At 42.6% G+C, this 23,915-nt stretch overlaps 1 protein-coding gene across 1 annotated transcript; it reads right to left on the bottom strand.

The window, feature by feature from the left end:
* Positions 1-29: 29 nt before the first annotated feature.
* On the bottom strand, positions 30-23,809 carry LOC125884415 (calcium uniporter protein, mitochondrial-like). The gene is made up of 8 exons (XM_049569355.1): positions 23,503-23,809; positions 5,018-5,087; positions 4,701-4,868; positions 3,591-3,695; positions 3,274-3,434; positions 2,898-3,101; positions 2,126-2,242; positions 30-312 (listed from the first exon to the last, which is right to left on the bottom strand). Exons 1-8 carry the CDS (start codon positions 23,608-23,610, stop codon positions 232-234), a joined length of 1,014 nt encoding a protein of 337 aa, XP_049425312.1. The 5' UTR covers positions 23,611-23,809; the 3' UTR covers positions 30-231.
* Between the last annotated feature and the right edge of the window lie 106 nt (positions 23,810-23,915).

Genomic DNA, 23,915 nt, shown 5'->3' with positions numbered 1-23,915 from the left:
TATAAGACATCAGACAGACGGAGACTCTCTCAACGTTTGGGAAATACTTTTTTATTTCAATAGTCCTCAGTGTTCGTACTCTTCTCAAAGTCATAATTGGCATCAAGACTGTAAACAAAACACAGAATGATATGGGTTCCTAGTAAAAAGGCGCCATTATCAAAATAAAGCAGAAAATTTGTTTTTGCTCTGGATCGTTAAGTGTGAGTGACCGTTAGTCATGGCTTGGCTTTATCCGTGCTTTGGCTGGATCTGTTCAAGTGGTAGCTGATACTGAGTCGGATATCTCAGACGTCTCAGGTCCTCCTCCACCTGATGCACACAAAACACAGACCACTTGTTACATCAGCACATTATGTAACACTAGCTCCACCATGAGATTCATATTTGTGGTTTTGAGTACTCAACAATTACTGCGTGGATTGCCATGACATTTGGTACAGACATTTATATAATCCTTAGAGTGAATTATAATAACTGATGAATCCTAAATTTCTAACCTAGCTTCATGAGCTCAAAGCTGTCTGATACTTTAATTTATGATTCATGACATTCCATCAGTGTCAGCTGTGCTTTGTGTTTAGTGCAAATTAGCAGATGTTACCATGCTAATATGCTAAACTACAATAACATGGTAAACATGACACCTCCTATACATCAGCATGTTAGTACGTTCATGTGAGCCTCAGGGAGCGTGGCTGTAGACTCTTACTGTGTGTTCAAATACACATACTACCTTAAAATAAAACATCCCTGAAACAGACTCAGTATATCCCCTACTGCATCTGGTCACTTTTTGCAGCATGCTTCCCTGGCTATTCTGACCCACAGTTCTCTGCACAGCGGAATATTAGGCACATCGACTGAGCCACAAACAGCTGACAGCTCAACAGCTCATTTTGCCTGCTGTCAGACGCCGCAATGACGGATGACTGTGCATTCGAGTGACTGATGACCAGCTGAATAGATGGTAATAATGGGAAAAAGAATTGTGTAAATGAACAAAATAATCAAGAAGCAAAAGGACATAACTATGAAAACTGTCGTGACACTAATACTGCATGTTAGAGTCTATAGTGTATGCAGTTATTACTTTAAACGTAATCCACAAACACTGCAAAAAACAACAGCAGAGCTCTCTGGGTTGACCTCAGTTGGGCGAGCTCAGCGAATGGCGTTTCGTATCTCCAAGGCAAGAGGTTAAAGTTAAAGGTTCACTAGTATGTGCCAATAGTATGCATACTCCATGCCAGTAGTTCTCAAACTTTCTGTGCCCAAGGCACACCAAAGGGCGAGCCAAGATCTCAAGGCACACCTGTATTTATATCTGTGCACAATAGCTTCTATAATGTGTGTTATCGCTCTTATCACGACATAAGACAATTAAAATAAGGAAAAATCAGACAGGTAGGTTTCGTGATACTGTCTACTGACAGTTTTCTTTCAGTGGTAGGTCGTCTTCACTGGTGGTTTGCTGTAATTTGCTCCGTACAATAAAGCGATCCACTGTCCCACTAACAGCTTTCTCCTTTTAACTGTTATCATCCTGCACACTGGCTGCCAATCAGGGCTTTTGATGTGTCAAACACTTATAATTCCCATGCGCAAACGGCAACAAATAGGTTCCCTGTTAAGGTTTTTTTAAATTACATTCAATTAGTTTGCCTCTTGATTAGGAAATGGGTGACACACTGATGCAGTCAACTAACTGGCATCATGGCACACCAGTGTACCGCGGCACACCATCTGAGAACCACTGCTCCATGCAACAGGACGTACTTCATGAGGGCAGCTGCAGTAGGTGCTATACGACTTGTAACACAGGGCTAGTCTTGTTTGCTAATGTACATGCTGTTATCTTGAGAAAAACAAAAATCTTTTAAACAATGTCTGTGTGTTATTTGGCTTGAATAGAAACTAGTAAGTCACTGGAATTTCACAAATTTATCTTCGATGTTTGCATGTCTTCATGTCTTACACTTTAATTACTGACATGGTTAAATTGCAGTATGTGCAATTTACATGCTCTTGCTACATTTTTATGTGTCCAAATCATGTGGGGAGGTAGACTGTAACTCTAAAATGTCTGTATTTATGGGGTTGTAAAAAGAACCAATTAACCAACCTCAGCCAGCTCATCTTTCAGTTCGTTGTATTTTTGCACGTTGAATTTCTTCTTGCTGGCCACCTTATGAAAGTAATTCAGGAACTGTCTGTCTTTAACATCTGGGTATACATAATCCTGAGGGGAAGAATAAAACAGGATTCCTATTAATGTGGGGAGGAAATCATATCTGCACAAGCGCTAAGAAGTCTTAGCACTTGTGCAAAAGTTTTGCTAAGAGTTAGATGAGAAGATTGATATTACTGTTATATCTGTCCATCAAATATGGAATCACAGCTAGCAGCTTGCAGTTGGTTCAGCATAAGGACTGGAAACAAAGCTAACCACCTGCCAGCACCTCTAAAGGTCAACACATAATTCTTAGTTTGTTTAATCTGTACAATAGCCGATGTGTAAACCTGCCAGTTTGTGGTTTCATGGTCTGCTGTAGGGCGTGGCGCGGTAAATTCCTGAAGCCTGAGAAGTTGTCAGGCAAGCAGCAGAGGCAAGAAGTGACCTCAGCAGGCCAATAAATAGGCCAAACCACCAATTATCTGATGCTGGTAGGTGGATTTTGTTACCTTCAGACAGGGCCAGGCTTGTTGGTTCCAGTCTTTATGCTAAGCTAAGCTAACTGCTGGCTGTAGTTTCCTATTTAATGGACGGACATGAGAGTGGTTTCGATTATCTCATCTAACACTCCACCAAAAGCAAATTTCTCAAAGTGTCAAACTGCTCCTTTATATCATTTATATCAAATCTGGGGTTATTGTCTTTGGTGTCTGAGACTTGCCTGTTTGGTGAGGATATAATAGGCGAACGCTCCCATGCTGGTGGAGTAGGTGATGAAGTACGTGACGGGCTCCATGACGTCCCAGGAAAAAACCCACCAGGTGAGCCAGGCCAGAACGCCACCCTGCACAGATAACAGGGCCAGGCCGATCCAGGCCATCCTGGAGCTCTTGAAATCTGCCGTTTTGGACATCTGGGCCATCATCTGTCAAAGTCAGGCAATGATACAAGGAGGGATGGGTTACCAGTCAGCAAAACTAACAGGACAGAAGTGTCAACTGCTCCTTTAAAAACACTACAAACAAACTGTTGCGCGGACGTAACGAGGGAGAAAGACAAGTTTAATGGCGTATAGATGTTTGAGACACATGTACTACCTTCTCCAGAGGTGACAGCTCCTGTTTAAGGTTGTCCATTCTCTCCAGCAGCTCCCTCTCTTTAAGCACGTGGTGTTCGGGCAGGTGGAGCGCCATGTGCAGCAGGTGCACAACATGCTTCATGTCCTCCAGCTCCATAGCGTGCTCGCTGGAGGTACACACTGCAACAGAGGGCACGACAAGGTGGATGAGGATGAGAAAGTGAGACGGGTCGTGCCTGGAGGGATCACCGCTGCTATTTCTCAGCAAGCCTGAGTCATAATTGCGAAGCAGACAAACTGAGGACCGTTTATGACGTTAGAGAAATGTGTTTGTACCCTTTTCGGGAGAGCTGACATTATAGACGGCATCGTTGATGACAAGCTGGAAGTCCTTGTCCAGCAGGCTGTCTATCAGCGTGGTGTTGGCTACACGCTCTCCATCTGTCAGAGGACGACAAACATACAACTCAGTACTTTTATTGGAATCATATTTTTTAATAGCTCAGACAGACTGCCCACATAAACTCAATAAAAACTGAGAATAGACACAAAAATACATAAAAAAGACAATTAAATAGCCTACTAAACAGCTCACCTCTGCACACCTCATAAAAAGAGCAAGTTAATATCTTAAAACAGTTACTCATCACTGTAAGACTACAGGTTTTATAAAGGAATGAAACACATGAGGAGAATAAGGAAGACTCCAAGGTATAGTACAAGATCTGTCCAACGTAATTCCAACTTGCCCTATTTCCTACAGTGATACAAATCAACCTGTCAGCCTGCCTCAGGCGATGTTGTAGGATCCATTTCCTTCTGAACAGCTTGCCTGCATGTGTTGCATTACATTGGTGTAGATGGACAGAGCGATGAAAAAAAGCACGTTCTTCCAGTTTGGCGAGTGTGAGTCACAGCCTGTACTTAAAATGCATGCAGGGGTTTTACAGTATGGACCAACAAGGACTGCTAAAATACTTAACTTAATTGTAACTGCCATATATAGATGACCCTTACATCACCTATTGCAATGGGGTCCCAGGGATGCAAGGGGTCATAAGATTCAAAGGAAAGGGACAGTAAAAATATATTTCTGTTGCTTAATCTTCAACTTTTTTGTACTTTTTTCCCCTTTTGAAACGTTGGATACTTTTACCTCCTCAGGTAAATGAAAATACCTCAAACGGAAAATCACCGCTCACAGCTCACACCCACATTAATGCACGCCACCAGTTCAGTCAGTGGTGAAATTAGTTAATGGTTTGTAAAAAGATACTCCGCAGGCACTGTGCCAAACCACCCTGAGCTGCTCTTCAGCTTTCATTCCCAGCAAAGAACCTGTCAAACCGGCCTGCAACAAAAATGGCTAAACCTGACTGACTACAACCTCAAGAATGTGACCTGTCTGGGTCGTGCATAGCCGACACACGTCCTGTCCTACCCTACCCTTGGAGAAAATGGAGGCCGTGGCTCCGGGGTCCTCTCTCCGCAGATCTGCGATCAGGTCTCCAACACTCATCAGCATGGGTCGGAGGAAGAACAGACACTTCTCATTCCTGGAGGGCAACGGGACCTCCAGAACCAAACGGCCATATTTGTACTTCAGGGATGCGTCTGCAACACAGTGAGGGTGAAATCATATTCATGCTGTATGTCCTGTCAAGTCAAGCCGACACATTTAATTAGTTTATTTGCCCAGCAGGTGAAATCACAAACAGGCTGCAGCAATTTATGATCAAGCTGGTGTAGTAACTATATCTTACCACTAGAGGGTGCAAGTGTACTGCAGAAAAGAGCTTGGCAATTTCCAAGTAGAGGCGGCCTCCGCTGAACCTGAAAAAGAAAGAAGGGAGAAAGGGAGGGAGGAAGGAAGACGGGAATGAAAGAACAAAAAGGATCATCAGCAGCATATACACTTTATTTGTTCTCTCGTCTTAAAGCAAATCCCTCCCTTGGTAAACTGACACTGGAAAGCAAATAGATCTCGAACATCCTGAGAGGAAGGATCTGAAAAAACACCCACTCAGAAACAGTCTGCCAACAAACCACATCAATTGAGTTTTCTGGGCTGTGGCTTTGCTCTGAGAGAGCTTTTACGCTAATATGATAATTCTTGAATAACAACAATGGGTGGCTGCTGAAACGCTTTACACTCCCTTTCTAAATGGTGTGTAATCTGACCATCTGATAATACAGACTGCTGATTAAAACCAGCTCCTTTTTGCTGATGCATGACTTTTCATTAAACGTTAAGGCTGCTGCCTTTAATGCTTGATGAAATGCTTGTGTCTCTCTGTGATGTACTCTAACACTCCTGATTATAGAGAGGGCATCCACAAGGTACTGCTCATTATTCTAGTCAGCAGGAGTACTTTTCTGTACTGTACTTGACATTCTTAAAGCAAAGTCTTTTTTAGTTTACATGCAGTGTAATTAATATTTAAAGCCACTGGGACGTGCTACAAGCAGCTTTGAACATAAAGCCATAAACACAAAGAACATTACTGTATACAGTCAGCTTAAAGGTCCAGTGAGCACGACTTAGGGGGATATATTGGCAAAAATGGAATATAATAAGTGTGTTTTCTTTAGTGTGTAAGCACCTGAGAATAAGAAGTGTTGTGTTTTTGTTACCTTAGAATGAGATGTTTATATCTACACAGGGAGTGGGTCCTTGTCTACAGAGTTTGCCATGTTGCACGATATTAGACTTTATGCCGATATCCGATACACCAATGGGTAACACATCTATTTGACAGACAACCGATATCAATATATCTACTTTTTCCATCCATCCACCCATTTTCATCTGCTTATCTGGGCCGGGTCGCGGGGGCAGCAGGCCGAGCAAAGCACCCCAGACATCCCTCTCCCCGGCAACGCTTTCCAGTTCCTCCTGGGGGACCCCAAGGTGTTCCCAGGCCAGACGAGATATGTAATCCCTCCAGCGTTTTTCGGTCTGCCTCGGGGCCTCCTACCAGTGGGACGTGCCCGGGACACCTCAAGCGGGAGGCACCCAGGAGGCATCCTAGTCAGGTGCCCGAACCACCTCAACTGAAACCTTTCGACTCGAAGGAGCAGCGGCTCTACTCGGAGCTCCCTCTGGATGTCCGAGCTCCTCACCCCATCTCTAAGGCTGAACCCAGCCACCCCATGGAGGAAACTCATTTCCACTGCTTGTATCCACAAGGGAGTTCAAGTATCTTGCAGTCTTGTTCATGAGTGAGGGTATCCACTTTTTTCCCTACCTAATTTTGGTGATCATCAAGTCACTTCTGTAGTGGAATCAACATCATATTATGCAGGCATACTCTTATCATGATGACCCACCAGCAGATGGAGACATGAAATAGAATACTAGAATACTACGATTCCGATATTTTATTTTGAAACCAATATCAGCTGATACTGATGACGTGCCGAAATTATCATGCATCCCTAGTTGCACTGCCATGTTTCTACAGTAGCCCAGAATGGACAAACCACACACTGGCTCTAGTTGGGGCCATTTGTGTTTTTGCGTCAGCCAACGTAATAAGGAGCGCCTCCACAATGTTCCGATTCAGAAGAGAAATGATTCCTGACAATATGTCGTCCAGTTTCCTACTAACAGCTCTGAACATTAGCTTCCTGGTGCTGAAACACTTGAACCTCTCAAACAGATCCCTTCACATCATTTTCTATTTAGCTGAGAGTCAAAGGGGTCTAACTGACATCCATGGGATGTGGCAGCCACTCTCTCCCACCCCTTTGTCCTCCAGCTGGGAGTTTGTTCGTTCGATCAATATCACATTAAAGAGGAACAAGGGAGCCGTCCATTTTTGTGGGCTGAGAAAGCAGACAGGCCTTGAGGCACAGTGACGGAGTGCAGGCCAGATGTGCAGAACTCCCTCACTCTCCACCGGTTAGGAGACGAGGCTTTAACGGGAGAAACAACATTCACATGCAGCGATGACAAACTGCCCACGTGACCAGAGGTTTTATGTGGGAACATGGATCATAAAGACAATGAGCCGTAATGGAAACATTATAAAAGCAGCTTGAAAAGTTTGTGTTATATACAACTGTGTGTTGCTAGCTTGCTAATAACATAGTGCACCACACCGTGAAGGACAACATGACTTTATGAATTCTCTTCGTCCCAAAAAGAGCCACACAAACTAAACCCAATGAGACACAATTTAAGCTGTTCAGCTTGTGTGAGATCTCCAGATGTCATTATACAGTTGGAAACTGTCACAGAGCTTTACCACCTACGCTTCAGCACACCAGCTCTCCATGGACAGCGGGGAAAAGTATTTTTAGGGAATATACATATATTCTTTGATACCAGTGAAACAAGCACAGTTGGCTTAAGAACAGTTGACTTAAAAGATGGGTTTAAAGGAATACTTGACCCACAAAATGACCATTTGTAAAACAACCAGTAACACCATGTTACCTTGAATTTGTAAGGAAAACATTTTTCATACATGCCTCCACGGAAAATGGTGAACATATTGATTTACTGATGATTGGGGACGTCATTTAACAACATCAAAACTTCCCAAACACATGCATTTTCACTAAAATGTTACTATTTAAAACTAGGGATGTCCTGATCACATTTTTTTTCCCCATCCGATCCAATACCGAGTCCTTTATTTTGAAACCGAGTCCGAGTCCGATACGATACTTTGCAAAGCATTAAGAAAGAAAAAAAAAAGAATGCATCCACGTTGTCCCATAAGGTTTATTTTTTATGTAAATAGTATCCAAAAAGCTTATCGGTTGTTCAGCAGCACAGAATGTAAACAAATTCTGAATTGTAAACAAACTGTCCCTCCAGAGTTGCTGTAGGGCTGTGGTAGGCGAAGTTCCGCCATTAGGTGTGGCTGTGTTGCTCGGAATAAAGAGAGAAGCGGTGGCCGCTAAACCTGCTGTCTCGACTCCTGTAGGTTTATTGCTCATTAGCTGCACTCAGTTAGGCGAACCCAGGACGCTCGGTGTGTTTAGGAAGTACTGAGCATACTACTGGATAAATGAGACTTGGATCATACTGGACGAGTTTAGTGAACGGATGTTTCAATATAGTTTTGCTGCTGATAAATGTGGTCCCTAATCAATTAATAAATCAGTTTGTCTGCTGTTTTCCATGGAGGCATGCGAGAAAAAAAGTGAACAAATTCAAGGTAACACAGCATCACTACTTGATTTACAAACATTTTGTGGGTGTGGTATAGAGTGGGTGATATAAATAAAATCCTCTATCCCTTTTGATGTACTTAATTTTTCTGCAAAATTAAACAAGAAATAGTTAATGGACAGTTTCTGGCTAATTTGCAAATTAAATACCCGACAGACCAAGCACTTCATCACACTAATGCAAAAATCACCAAAAACAAATGAGCCACACTGCTTTAAATCTGTGCCAGTTATTGATTTGCAAAATTGGCTCATACAGTGGCTCCATAACCGGTGGGTCTTAAATAAAATACTTTTTCTCACTTAAGTCACCCAAAATCTTTCAAATATCACAACCTGAGAAGTAAAAATTTGTCTTTGTTTGAGCTGCTCACAACTCACATCCACACTAAGGCCACTACCTGTCATGTGGAGTTGCAAGAAAACAGTGATGACATTTACATGCACAAAATATTCTGGCTTTTGCCCTTATTCCAAAAAAGACAATACTCTTACTAAGCTGTTTACATGGCTAATATTCTTATTTACATGCAGCTCTGCATACTCTGATTAATGTGCCGTAACATGTCATTTATCACGTCAAATATGGAAAAGTGGAACAGCTGGAGTCGCTTGTAATTTGGCTTCTTTGCATCAAAGTAGGGTTTCTTCAAAGTTTCCTACTGGTGTCGGACTTGTCTGACTGTGCTAACACAGCCTCCCTATTTCCTATCTTCAACCACCTTCTTACTAAGGTCAAACTGTGATATTTGTGCATATCCAAAAAACTTAATATCCAAGTCTGTCATTATGTTTGAAAGTAGGTGTGTTTCTCCTTCTCACCATAAATGTGGGCTTTTCTTATGGCCGTGCATTTCCACACCAGCCTTGTAAACTATTGGCGGGTTCGTTTGTGTTCGTCTCCATGAGAACACACACAGAGCTGACCGTCAACAGACTAGAAGCTGTGTGTCGCAAACTGCAGTTAAAACTCCAACTGAGATGCATATTCCGAATGCACTATATACATGTCCAAAAAGTGCTCCTAAAACCCGAATAATACCGCCTTATTCCACGTGTTAAAGCAACACAATGGAGCCCTTTTGAGCCCTCAAAATATATATATCCAAGATCATTGTGATGGTACATCAACTCACAATAGGTTGGATGACACCTCTGTCATTGCTTGAGAGTGTCTGTTTCACTTGCACTGGCACTACGCAGTTTCGGGGTTCGGGTAGGAACCCGGACACAAAAAGGACTACAAAATTTGGCTGCTTTACGGCATACGTCATATCCCCCTCCTCTCTTTAGAGTAGTGTAGCAGAACCGAGGTGAATGAAGTTAGACGTGGTTGTCATGGCTGAAGTGACAAAGAAAAGGAAGAAGGTGAAGGTGTTGTCCGAGGAGACAAAGAAAAGAAAATGGGAGAGCAATAAAACAAGAGCTCGAACAAGGATTAATATCGGCCCAGCCTTCACGCTCTGGCGAGAGCTGAAAGAGGAGGAGGGATGTCCGACCGATGGTGACCTGGCGCTGTTACTGCTGTTACCTTCTATTTACGAGACTCACTGTCTGCAGGTCGGCTGCCTCAGGTGCTTTAATCGGAAAATGTTGAAGCTGGACAAAGGCTTAATTCGGAATATCCAAATGGAATATGCTGTTAACATGACCTGCATCAAATTCAGAATATTGTCTTATGTGGAATAATAGTTAAATGTGAGTGTGCATGTATGCGTAGTCACTGCCATGAGCCAAAAAGGTTAGGAACCACTGGTCCAAATACAACTAGAGGAATTAAAGAGACAGCTGCCACAGTATACACGGGATAGGTACATCATGTTTGACATAATTGTAAGTGTCACCGTCATCGTTTCACCCATCTGCAGTACATTTGTACATATCCATGCTGTCCCTGAAACCTGAAAGAGTCTAGTTATTCTGTGACTCCTCGTAGTTAACCTCAGAGAGCAAACCCATTACCACTATGTTAAACAGCCTGGAACAGCATCTTATAAGCCTCCCGTACCGCTGCAGTCACAGCGCCTCATTAAACTGAGTGGTCGAGGCGCTGACTGCCAACACATACAGTGTCTGCATTAGAATAAAATGCCTACAACATGTCACTCTCGTTAGCAAACACTCCACGTCCAAGTAGGTTCACAGGAGAGTGAGTTGACACGTTTGTGCTCACATTGCTAATGTGAAAACAGCAGCTCTGGAGCTGAGCATCAAGGACGAGGCAGGACTATTTGTCTCTTTACCGAACGTGTGTGCATGTGTGTGTGTGTGTGTGTGTGTGTGTGTATGTGTGATCATTGACCAGAGTTAATTCAATGGCTGACCGACCCGAGGCAGTTTATATGCTACGTGCACACATACCAGCCCTATTCTAAATCAACAGAACGTGGCCACTGTGGCAGATAATGCAGCTTGAGAGCTGTGTGATGAATAATGGTCCCTTTCCAAAGCCATGCTGCTGCCCTGTGTTATTACTGTCTGGCACACTGCTTCACACTGACCCCTTTCACTTCCCTCGCCTACATGTGGCAGTTACAAATGCTCTTACACTACAGTGCGATAACACTAAAGAACAATTTGGCAACAATATGGTATATTAAACGCAATCCATTTACATCTAAGGGGAGGAGTGTTGCTTGACAGGCGACTTCTAGAGTCCAGTTCTTTGTAACAGGCCACTGAAAAGCAGCAAACAAGCACTCTGGTCTCATTAAGCTCAAAGACAGGCACATAAGAAGCAAGTGCAATAAGGCTTTTTATTTGTCTTGTGGGAGTAATCTGACTGCTGCTGCAAATGCCTAGAACCAACAACACAGATAATCTTCTTAGTATCAACAGTACCTACAGCAGGGGTGCCAAACATACAGCCAAGGCCAGGATCGGCCCACCAAAGGGTCCAATCCGCCCCATTGGATGTCTCTGCACACCTGATATTGATGCACTTGTGAAGGCTAAGAGCAGTCAGGTGTAAAGAGCAAGTTTAACAGTGAGTAGCCTACTTGATGGTAGTCGTATTTAAAGACAACATTGTAATCAGACTTTAAGCCCAGTATACACTGTGTGACTTTGTGTTGTCCCAGACGGAAGATGACCATCCTGAAAGAAACGTGGCAATATCTTCGGTCAGTGGTTCCCACAGTGTCCAAACTTCTTGTTAGTCATTAGTTCAAGGTCCACACAGTTAAATATATTCAGCATCACATTTGCGTTTGGCCATGTTGTCGAACTAGTTTCCTGTCTCTGTCAAGTAGCTGTCCAACAGTCACTCACTCTACAGCAAGAAATGGGAAAATAAAAATTCTGTGCCAGAAATTCACTGTACTTAAAGTAAACTGTTTTTTTGACACTTGACACATTTGTGGGTCACTTGCGGTCCATTCAGAGTGGACCTGCGACCCACCAGTTGAGAACCACTGTCTTTGGTCTTGGCTCTAAAACGGTGGTCCTACGGCGCACAGTGATAGAGTTTCAAGGATGGCCATAGTCACGGTCTTGCAATCAAGGACAGCCTGGGATAAAATTCTGACACACATTTGGGATGACCACCTTACAGTGTGACTGCTGTTACGACCTATGTCTGCTAAACAACCAATAGAAATACAGCATGAAATGACACAGTGGAGCTAAACCCAAACAGACAGACAGATAGCAGCTTGCCATGGAGGCAAAAGGCGCTAAAAGAAACGTGTGGGATTCCAGCAAAGTAGAACCTTTTTGAGTTATGGCAGCAGAAGCCTTGCCTGTATGATGTGTCCTCCAGCTCTTGCTATGATCACATAAAGAAGGATGAAGCATGGAAGGAAATAGCAGACGCCCAGACACACTACAATATATAACGCCCACAAAACTGTTGTGCTTCACAATTAGTGTAAAAAGCCATGCAGTGTCCCTGTGCACTCAGTATGGGAAGCTATCGTACGTCGTAGCCTGCGATTCAGTTGACGCTGTCATTGTACAGTCTACATACACCAAACTTGATGTCGTACCCAAGTTTATTAGATACATGCCGCACAGTGTAGCTGCACTAAACTTATAAGATTGCTAAAATCTCACAGTCTGTAGGAGGCTTAAGATGATTTTAGTGGAACCCGACTGCTAAGGCACTGCCAACACTTTTGATTTGTGAATAGATTGTAAGGCAACTGCTTCTTAAATAGGTCCCACTTTAGTTTGGTGTGATGATGCAAGCACGTCTACACAGGAGTGGAAATGTATGGACATTTGCACATGTAATGACACGAGTAGTAGTTGAAAAATAGGGACATATTGTCCATATTGCACTCATTTTTCTTGACATCATTTGTTTTGCAAATGGACCAACATTTTCAGAATGTACTTGTTTACACTAAAATAAAGGGGAAAATGGGGGTGTTGTTATTTCTAGGTTGTTATACAATGATTTTACTGATGTGGCCCACTTGAGATTAGACTGGGCTGTATGTGGCCCATGAACCAAAATGAGTTTGACACCCCTGATCTACTGATCTACTGTAGCAGCTCTGTGAGGCTCCTTAAGGCACCGCAGTGCTTTGAGATGTATTACACATACTGATACTTAGCAGATAATGTTCACGGTGTTAAAGGGGAACATGACCTAAATTAAGAATTCCAATAGGCTATATAATTATTTTAATGGCCTTGGAAAGTTTAATCAATATCTGTGAACACGAGCTACTCTCTCTCAAAGCCAGAAACAGGAGCAGTAAGTCTCAAACTGGTGATGTCATAGCATATAAAGTCTGGAGCTGCTCCACTGACAGTAAATGGGAGACTGATTTTATGGACCCACGGAGTGTTTGTTTTCTTTTTATACCCAAATGTGCTTAACTCTGTGTTCTCTGTTCTGTAACAGAAAATGTGCTCAGATCATTCCCCTGGGTGCTCTCTGTGTCGTCTATAAAATCTTTACAAATTCATTGTCTACAAAGCAGCTTCAGACTTTATACACTATGATATCACAGATTTGAGTTTCAGCACTGTAGTTTTTAGATTTGGGACAGAGTTCCTCATGTTTACCATTATTTTCGGGCCGTCTTAGACCACAGGAATAATGGATGAATTTTGAAAATGGGCGTAGCTCCCCTTAAACCACCTTAGCGCTAATTAGAAGTAAACACAAAGTACAGCTAAGCTGGATGTCATTAGTTTTGCAGGTATTTGGTCATAAATCAAAGTACTGCACAATTTTAAATTTGACCTATTACAAAATGTGCTAGAATTTGTCCTCTAGGAACGTTGAATGTCTGGACCTAATTTCATGGCAATCCATCAAACAGTTGATAAGACACTTCACTCAATGTCTGTTCAATATTTCACAATATTCCTGCTGCTAACGTGGCTAGAAATAGCACAGCAGGTGGGCAAAATAAAAGGAAAAATACTGTTAATCATTTATCACTCTCTAATGCTAATTCACTTACATAACACTTCAATACAGGCACTGACGAAGATTAGTTAAGATAAAATATAAATAAATTAATCTAATGGTTTATGCAATAGGGCAAAATTTGCTTTTTTTTAAAAAATAAAATGACACTTTCATTAAGATAAACTGAGGTCATACACCTTTTTACTGTGCATTATAAAAAAAAAAATTCTCACAGGCTGACAGGTTTAATACTTCTTGGTACCTGTTCTGACATGCAGGATGTGAGATAGACAGAGATTCAAAGCCTTGCACTGGGAGTAGTTGTAAATCAAATATCCAGCTTCAGTGCTATATACAGTATGATCTATGGTTGCGGCTGCTCCCATGTAAAGATACAGACACACCCAGAGATCATCAAACACAAAGGGATGAAACAGGCTGCACGATTAAGGCTGTACTGCCTGAACACGCCCATCCACAGCAAACATGTGATCAATCCCGTGCCATGTCACAAGACATAAACACAGTCTGCAGACAGGAGTGGGCCCTGCTACTGCACAGGATGACTAACATCCCCATTGGCTCCTCAATTGAACATTTGTTTGCTTATCAAAACAAAACACATTCCACAGTTAAACAACTAATCAATATTCAGATTCAAAATGCGAGGCGGTCGCTGTTTATCCATTGTCCTTCACACATTTCAGGAGTCAATTTGGAGCTGCAGAAAATAACGCCGCGCACCTGCTCCTCGTCACCACATAATTTCCTCCAACTGCTCCTCCTCAAAATAATCAGCTAAAGGTATATTTACCCCTTGAGCTGTACATTTCTTATTTATGCCATGCCAACAGGGACAGAGGAGTGAATGAGACTGTGCAATATGGTGACAAACTGCCATCTCCCTCCTCTGCAGTAAAGCAGGCTGGGGCTTCCCGCTCGAGCAATGATCAGGGTTATCAGGGTGACAGGCATCCTCATTTTCCCCGCAGTTTCCCAGCAGGTCCCTCCATTATGAATCCTGTCAAACTGAGCTGTGGCCTGTTGCATCACGACTTCCTAAAGATACCTCCTCCCACCCTCGTCAAGGGGTTGACACCACTGAGGAAAGGGAAAGCGACTTTTATGCATGTGCACACGGACACACACACACACACACACACACACACACACGGTAGTAATGTAGACTTTTCAACATCTTGCAGGCATGACTTGAGGCAGAAGGAAAGGAAAATGTGTGAGGGTGATAAACGGCCCTAAAAGTCTCGGGTGAAAAACGACGGCTGCCAAGAGGAGAAATTGAATTACTCTGTGTCGCTGTCGTAAGAACAGCCAGCACTGTACCGTGAAAATAATTTGCATTGAAGCATTTGTCTTCTGCTATACAGTTAATGATGTGGTCGAGTCAGGAATAGGAATACGAAGAAGAAATGCAGCCGGAGGAAGAGGACTGCAATACCTCCAGGGCTGAAAAATGAAGCCAACATGGAAGATCCAAAAACTGCAGTTCCTTAAATGACGACTTGAGGCTGACTCCAAGAATGAGTCAATCCCCATAGACCCCATGTTGCTGCCCAACTTTACACGTTTACAACCTGGTATTTAAAAAAAAACAACAGTTTATGTCTTTAAAGGTAATTTTCCCCATTTTTACTACTGTATGGAGGGGATTTTTTTTTTTTTACACAACTCACCCATTTAATCATTATTAAGGCTTAAATTTACACATATAAAGGCATGGCTGCTTTAAGTGACAGGTGGGTGCCATCCGCTGCCAATTCGCTACCACGGCAACAACTGACTGCATAAAACAACAATGGTGTAACCCCAGACTCACTGCGCAGCTGTAGCCATCGCTATTTTAGTGTGTTTTCAGTTCATTTACGTTATCTGTAACGCTTGGGTCACCTAAAACAAAAGTCTTGTTCAGCATTTGGTTGTACTAAAAGACCCTCTAAGAAGGTGGAAATTCAGATTTTCCAGTAAGTACATTTTGTTTTAACTGTCTTGAGCCTGTTTTTGCTGGTGGACATTAGCATTATCATTATCACAACTAAACATAGCTGTAAATGCACCACGCTAACCAAGCTAGCAACTAGTGTGAGGGTTACGTCCAACCTCTTGTTCAAATATGGTCACTTCTGGCTCCAAAACTCCAAGACAGCAACTGCCAAAATGCCAAACATGAGGCTTTAAAATGGTAATCTACAAACCAATAGGGTGGATGTCACGTTGGCTACGTCCTTTCTTTTTTACAGTCTATAGATACGATGGTGGAAAGACAAATTTTGTGTTTGCATAGTGCTTTTCATGCAAATATGACAAACAAGTGGTAAATGAAACATACTATAAAAATATGTTAAAAAAACAGTGAGGGATAAAAACAATTGAAACAAATGGTACACAGTATTACCCCAGATGCCAAATTTAATTTATTAAATTCATGCTGAGAATATGAAGATGGCCTTTAGTCAAGCAGGTCCAACAAGTTTCTGGCAGCTCTCTAAATAGATATTCTGCCATGAGGAAAGGGTAATTGTCTGTTTGAAAGACCTTCTCATCTGTTGTCTTGGCTCTCAAACTGAATGGGTGGTGCAGGATGACAAACAGAGGCAAGCAGACTTTTATTTACCCATTTGAGTTTTTTGCTCTCGCAGTTCAAATCAATACTCAGCCCAAATACTCCAAGTTTAAATCCACAGACAGTTCTCTACCCTGCAGCCAAGCTTAACACAATGAAGGAGCTGAATACTGAAAAGAGTGGGACAAAAGGGGGACACTGAATTAGGAATTCATGTGGTGTTTGCAAAGGTCAGATTTAAAAAGGAGCAAAGACAGCTCTTCCAATGCAAAAAAACAAACAACTTCCAGTCTTGAATTAAAAAGCAAAGCTGCCACTAAAACTTTGCCTCTGCTAACTTCAGTGAATCATATTTCCCCTTTGGCCGCACATTGCCGAGCAATGCGTCATCAGAGGGCCATGCAGGGACAAGAGGAGCACTCAATGGATAACTAGTTTGTTGGATTAAAAGCGACCTTGAATTTACTTATAGAAACTTTCAGGAGGCAAAGTCTCTGGTAAAACAATGCAAATTATTGGATTAATGTGTCCTATGAACACACTTAGAACTTGGAAACATGATCATGCAGTACGGTACAATATGCCCGAGCAGGTTTGTTATGGGATTGTTATCATTAAAACCAGTTACAGTGGTTTCATGTATCACACGCATATGTATAAAAGTCTCTTGCCAAAGGCTTTAGTTGGTGTATAAATATCATGTGGCCATATGATTGTAACTAGGGCTGGGTATTGATTAAAAAATTACAATACCAGTATCAATACCAGCAACCCTGAGGTTATACCAATATCAAAGAGTACTTCATTTGATATATTTTTTTCTATTTCATTTGATACCCATCATGTGAAGTGAAGTATTCAGTTGCGTAAAATGCCACCAGACAGCACAGACATGTAATGCAGCCATACTTTCAAAGTTCTGGTGCCATCTTGGCATGCTGAACTGCCAACTCGGCACAATACACCGCAATCAATGTCACCACACTACAGACTGTATGGGTTGTAGCTGCTGTGGTAGAGGGCCAATCACCCATTACATTAAATCGGAAAACATTGGCGGTGATTGATGAACAGTCATTATTTTTTAGATGTGGGTACTAAAAGGACCGAATGCAGGTATTGAGAAGCTTCAGTACTACTCGCAATTTTTTTGGTCAATACCTTTAAGGTACTTAATTGTAACTGTTTAAAATGAAGGATTCAATAACACCTTATTGATCTTACATACACTGATCAGCCACAACTTTAAAACCACTGAGAGGTGAAGAGAATAACACCAACTGTCTTAACACCAGCAGGACAATGTACAGTGCCACACAGCAAAAACTGCTCAGGAATGGCCCGGGGAACATGACAAGGAGTTGACCTGGCCTCCAAATTCCCCAGATCCCAATCTGATTGAGCATCCTTGGGACATGCCAAAAAAAAAAAGTCTGAGCCATGGCGGCCCCACCTTGCATCCCACAGGACTCAAAGGATCTGCCACCAATGCCCTGGTGCCAGGAGGCCCCCACTGTAGATTGGACTTCACCCTGACCTGTTGAGGCATGGACACAGGACCTCTGGAGTGCCCTAGGATGCTCAATCAGATTGGGATCTGGGGAATTTGGAGGCAAGGTCTACACCTTAAGCTCTTTGTCATGTTCCCTGAGTGATTACTGAGCAGCTTTTGCTGTGTGGAATGAAGCATTGTCCTGCTGGGGGGGGGGGGGGGGGGCTATCACGGAGTGCTGTTGCCATCAGGGGTTGTGGTCTATAACAATGTTTGGATGGGTGGTGCATGTCAAGTGACAGCCGCATAACTGCCAGGACCCAAGGTTTCCCAGTTGAACACGGCACTGTAAAGACATGATCAATATTATTCACTTCACCTGTCATTGCTTTTAATGTTGTGGCTTCTTGTTCAATGTCCATCATGTATTATTGACAAAACAGATCACGCCATGAAGCGACAAATTCATGTATCTACTATAACCACAAGGATCAAACATGGAATTTTATTTTCTACCAGTGTGCACATTTGTGCAAGGAATCAATCATAACTTGGCTCAAGCAGACTGCAAGACTAAACCTTAAAGCCAGTGCCAGACAAAAGATCCCAAGTGTTGCATAGCAGCTTTTCCCCATTATTTTCAAGTTTTGAGAAAGACTGAAACTAAGACCCCTTTCACATCCATCTGGCATTACCTTGTGGTCTATATTTAGATCAGATAGCGTAGTACTACAAAAAAAGTAGAGAGGCATTATTTGCCATTGCATTTACATCTGGTGTGACTAAGTCTCCCTGTTCTCTCAATATGCAATGGCAGATATGCAAATTTGGTCGGTGAGGCAGATTGACTTGTCAACAAACATGGAGCATCATGGAGTGAACCAATGCTGCTGTATCGACCCTGCTTACGTTTCATTTGCAGAGGAGAGGGGTTTGTCTGTAGTGTTTTGCCAGGCCTGGGGATGATGCAGAGTAAGGTGACCTTTTAACTTGCTGGGCCAATGTTTTATTTAAGAACGTGGTTAAACTTTATTGATCACATTTACACCTGGCTCCAACTTGATTACACTGCCAACCAGACCACCTCCAGATGCGCTCTACCTGTCAGCATCCTGATTACAATGGGTTTTGGTTTGATATACACTTTGCACTAACGTGTCTTTTCCTTTACACAGACTCATGTTTCTTCTAGTATTTTTCATCTTCACTGGACAGTTGATAGTAGAGACACAGCCAGGAAACAAAGGAGAGAAAGGGACATGCAACAAAAGTCCCCAGCTGGAATCAAAGTGGAAACGCTGCGGTTGTAGGCTCCGTCACCCGAAATTCTATGTCAATACTAGGTGTAAATGGAGTCTAAAACTCTGCTGCACCATTTCTCTAACTACAGCTCTTTCCATACTGAGCAGCACTGGTGAAGATCTTGATATCTAAGGAGTGAAACACAAGTCTATAAGACTCCCTGTGGGTGTTGTCCACGTGTTTCCTTCAGAGGTTCATTTCTATTCTATTTCTGTGAGAGCTGCACCAATAAAGAACAGCCTCTATGCCTGGAATGGCCGGTAGTGATACTGAGAAACTGGCAGCCAGGCTTGCAGGAATGAAGCCTCCTCTGTATTACATTCTAATGCCAGTCCAGACAATGAAAAGTGCAAGACAGCAGACGGAGCTAGCTGTCAGACAAAAATGTCAGTGACACGGTGATGCTTGTTTCAGCTGTCTTGACGTTTTGGGCGTTTTCAGTTTTTGTGGAGTCGACATTTGTCTCTATTTCAGGCATACAATTCTTTGTATTGCAGCACACTCATTATACAAACTGTAAATGTGAAGCAATGGCCATAACAAACAAAAATAACAAACATAAAACTGTTTCTTCCTGATATGATTCCGCTGTCTGTGGCTTGTGCATGTTTTGTTTTCACAATAAGCAGTGTTGTCACTCCATGCTTAAAGCAACAGAGTTGTATTTTGGGAACAACACCCACAGTCAAATGAAGTGATCTGTATCAATCGTCTCTGTGCCTCCAGTACAAAGGCAAAGTATGCTGGGAGTATGTTTAACACAGCGTAGAAACTGGGAGCATAAGAACTGCTACCCCACCTCTGTGAAAAAGTGGAAAAAGTATGCTTTAAAGAACTCCAGAGATGTCTGCTTCACAAGTTCATCTTGTAACCAAGATGCCACAAACACATCTAGGAGTCGCAAAAGCCCACAAACCTGGCAACCCAACCATGAAAGCACGACTTTAACTATCGTCTGTGCAGTGATTACAGAAAGGGCTCTTTCATGTTCAAGACATAATGTGTGAATAAGAAAGCTTTAGACAAACTGACAGACATGTTTTCTGCACTTTTGATGCAGCGACGCTTATAGTTCCCGTCTTCCTCCTGTTTAGCCTCCTGAATCTTTCAAAACTGGATGCACAGAGATGAAACTGATATCAATCCTTTCATCGGACTCAGAAAAAAAACGCAAACAAGTGTATTTTCCAAAATGTCACTGTTCCTTTTGTGTGTCACTGTAAATACAGGCAGTGTACAATGGCCGTCTGTTGCAGAACAAACTCACTATCACTTCTCATTTACCGCAGGTCAGTCAAATTTCTCTCCGCACTCCCGCCCTCCTCATAGTATTTCCAGCTCTACCATTTAATACCTGTGAAGTGTTACAATGGTGAGTGTGGAAAAGTAAAATATGATCTGACAGCACCATCACTCACAGGGATAAAAAACTCAAACTCCCTGAAGCCTCTCTCATAAAAGTGAAAGTGTTTGCCTTGATAATAGTTTCCAAGTGGCAATCGTTGGCTGGGTGCACAAATGACAGCAGATGTTGCGAGAGGTTTTATCTCCTGTGGACTCTGCAGGGACATAAATATGATACTTTCCTCCACTACCTACAGGAGCAGCTGTGAGAACAGCCAACAGCGCATGCTTGATATTAAACTCAGGTCTACTCGCACTGACAATTATTGTTTTTAGCTGCTGTCACACGGAGGTGTAGAAGCAGTCAATTAGCAAACATCTGTTGAAGAAGTGTTTTACTGCTGGAAAGATTGTGTTTTCATAAAGCTAGACTGTTTATGCAGTGAGGAGACGCAAATACTTTTGAGATTGGTGCTATATGACCAGAGGAATCAGAGGAAAAGAGCTGTGTTTGCTTTTGCTCAAGAGGTAAATAACCTACAACTACCAGAATGTGCTGCGCAGCGTCACACCAATAAATGCTCCTGCTGCTGGGTGACATTATCAGGGTTTCCCCACACATTTTCATGGACAAAATTTCAAAGCTTTTCCATAACTTTTCAAGGACCCATTATAATTTTTTTTTCCTTGCCCCACTTGCCAGATCAGATTCAAACTCTATACCAAACGGATTTTTCAGCTACGGCCGTACATGAAGGGAGAGACGGCATGTGGGGAGAGATTGGAGAGACATACAAGATGGTAAACAAAACGTCACACATCAGTGCTACAGTTTTTCCAAGAGGAATTACTCATTACACACAACAGAATTCCATGACTTTTCCAAAACTTTTCAATAATTTACCACGCCTGGGAAATTTGATAGGGAAATTCCATGACTTTTCCAGGTTTTCCATGACCATAGGAACCCTGCATAATGCTCGTTCGGCAGTTTTGACACAGGAAGCAATATAGCAGCCAGCTGATAACAAACAAAGTCAATTTTCAGTCGAGTTCAAGAGTAAGCTGAAATATGTTTCTGAAAACATTTAAGGTGAGAAGTAGACAACGCAGTACCAGAATCTTGGTTTATATCTGATCCAGACTGCGCTGGTAACATGGAGGGAAGTTTCCCACAATTCATTTCCACATACAACCCAAATTGTTAGGACACAAAGCTGGTTGAATATTGGCAAAGTATCCCCCTAAGTAAAATCTGAGGAAACACATTTTCAGTTGTTTATCAACAACCTCTGCAGTGATCCCTGTTATTTCACTGTCTAATACCACTTCCTTGATTCCTCTCATACAAAACTGGCAACTTGCTCGCTAGATTCCTAGGACTGGTTTTGTATGCAGCAGGGAGAGTTTTAAATTCAGCCAATATCTATATCTCAAAAGCCTTTTTGATCAGCCTGGGGCAGCAAATTACCCAGCACAGCACTGAATCAGCCCGTTTGATATTCTACCTTATATCTATCTGTTGAGTATCAAACACTTATGCAGTCTGTAGGTTAAGGGGAGCATCTTGGCAACCTGGGGGTTACAGACGCTGACGCTGTAATTGCAGGGACACTTGTTGCATGGATCTAAGCAGGCTAAATAAATACCCTGCTTCTGCTGTGGCCTCAAACTAGTGGCCTTAATCATATTTTAGTGAACCATATGACTTGTAACATACTGAGCATTCTGCTGAGTAAGATGAGCTGGGTTCTGTTTCTGATTCAATGGCTGTGTTCAGTGTGTCTTGGGGGTCCAAATAGGGATTGCTGATCTGTGTGTAGCTGCAGGAGCACTTACAGTAAGCCATCTGAAAAGAGGAAAACTGCAACTGCGATATTATATATGATTCAGTCTAAAAATAGAACTCTTCTTAGTCATTCCTGCATGCAGGAGTGACTCATGGCAGCTTGCCAATGTAACAGAAATAATGTGCTTTTTTTCCTCAATCCCTCAAACTGAATGTCAATACTCAAGTCAGTATGGAGACTATATTGGTGTTTCGCTCCACAGTACGCCTGTTCCTCCTGCACTGGCAGAGATTTGAGGCGTCCGCTTGGGATCAGGCTGCTCACGACTTTCGCTGACCTCTGCAATTTCTTGCAATGGATGATCTAATGGGTAATGAAATAAAGACTTAACCGACCATTTTAACAGTTCGTCAATAAAACACCTGAGTAAAAACCTCATCACAAAAACCCCTTTGTGATGCCTGGATGCAATGTGGGACTTTCTGCAGCACTCTGACTATGGCTCGGGCATAGTGATCAGTGTTCAACTCCATATTGTTTGTGATGTCTCTTGGGATTGTGTTGGGCGAGTCTCTACTTAAAGTTCAGAAGTATATTTAGCAGCATAATCATGTTCTCTGAGGGGTAATTGAATGAGTGACTGCTTTAGTGATGAGATAATGTGCAGTAATGGTCAGACACACACTTTTCAGGGCTGTTAGGCTTGATCAGCCATGTAGGCATGTTTTCAACCCCCCCTGTGGAGGTAGGAAATGCACTTGAATAATTTATTTGTTATTGTGGAGGTCATAAAAGAAAATTACGGGACATAGAAATGGAGCAGCAGCTGCAGACAGTGACAGACAGACAGAGGAGGCAAAGGGAGAAGTGCTTTTCTCCACAGTTTAGGGGGGGGATGTGAAAAATGGATCATGTTCAAGCAAAAGTAAAATCAATTTGCATCTGTTTTTGTGAACTTTAAATCCATTTTAAAGCTTTAAGTCACAGAAATAAGGAGTTGAGACAAGAAATCCCCTTTGATTGTTGCTCTTAAATGAAGTTGTCCTCTCAAAGCGAGCAGTAACTGTTGTGCTCAAAAGCAGGAAACCAGTCCACCAACCAAATCCCGGTACACTTGGTGAAAAAGTTGCACCGTACTGTAACAAACCTAGGACGAATTAAAGCAGTTAGCGAAAAGATTAAATTACCTGGTGACGAAATGTAACCGGAGGAGTAGTTTTGAGACCGCAGCGAAGAGGCTGAACACTTCCCAAAAGTCTCGCCGTAACTTTGCCGACCATCCGCACCGACGCCATCGCCTTGTTAGCCGAGCACTGTGGGCATACCGGGTACAGATACTTCCACAAAATGTGCCTCAAAGCACCGTGTTCCGGGTGGAAATGGGCTGTAGTCTGTGTAGATACAAACAGATGAGACGATAGCTACGGGACAGAGGGAGGGACAGCCCCGCCTGAACTGCATACCATTTCCTCCAACAACGCGCACGGCTCGTGCCACACACCGCTTCCTTTTTCCCGTCTTTTCTCTCGTTGGTGTGTTTTGCATGAAGCAGCCAGCAGGAGACATGAACATTATGTGCCGCCCCAACCCAAGTGAATGT

Source organism: Epinephelus fuscoguttatus, linkage group LG3 (genome assembly GCF_011397635.1).
Source record: "Epinephelus fuscoguttatus linkage group LG3, E.fuscoguttatus.final_Chr_v1".
Classification (NCBI taxonomy): domain Eukaryota; kingdom Metazoa; phylum Chordata; class Actinopteri; order Perciformes; family Serranidae; genus Epinephelus; species Epinephelus fuscoguttatus.
This window is presented reverse-complemented; position numbering and strand designations above follow the sequence as displayed.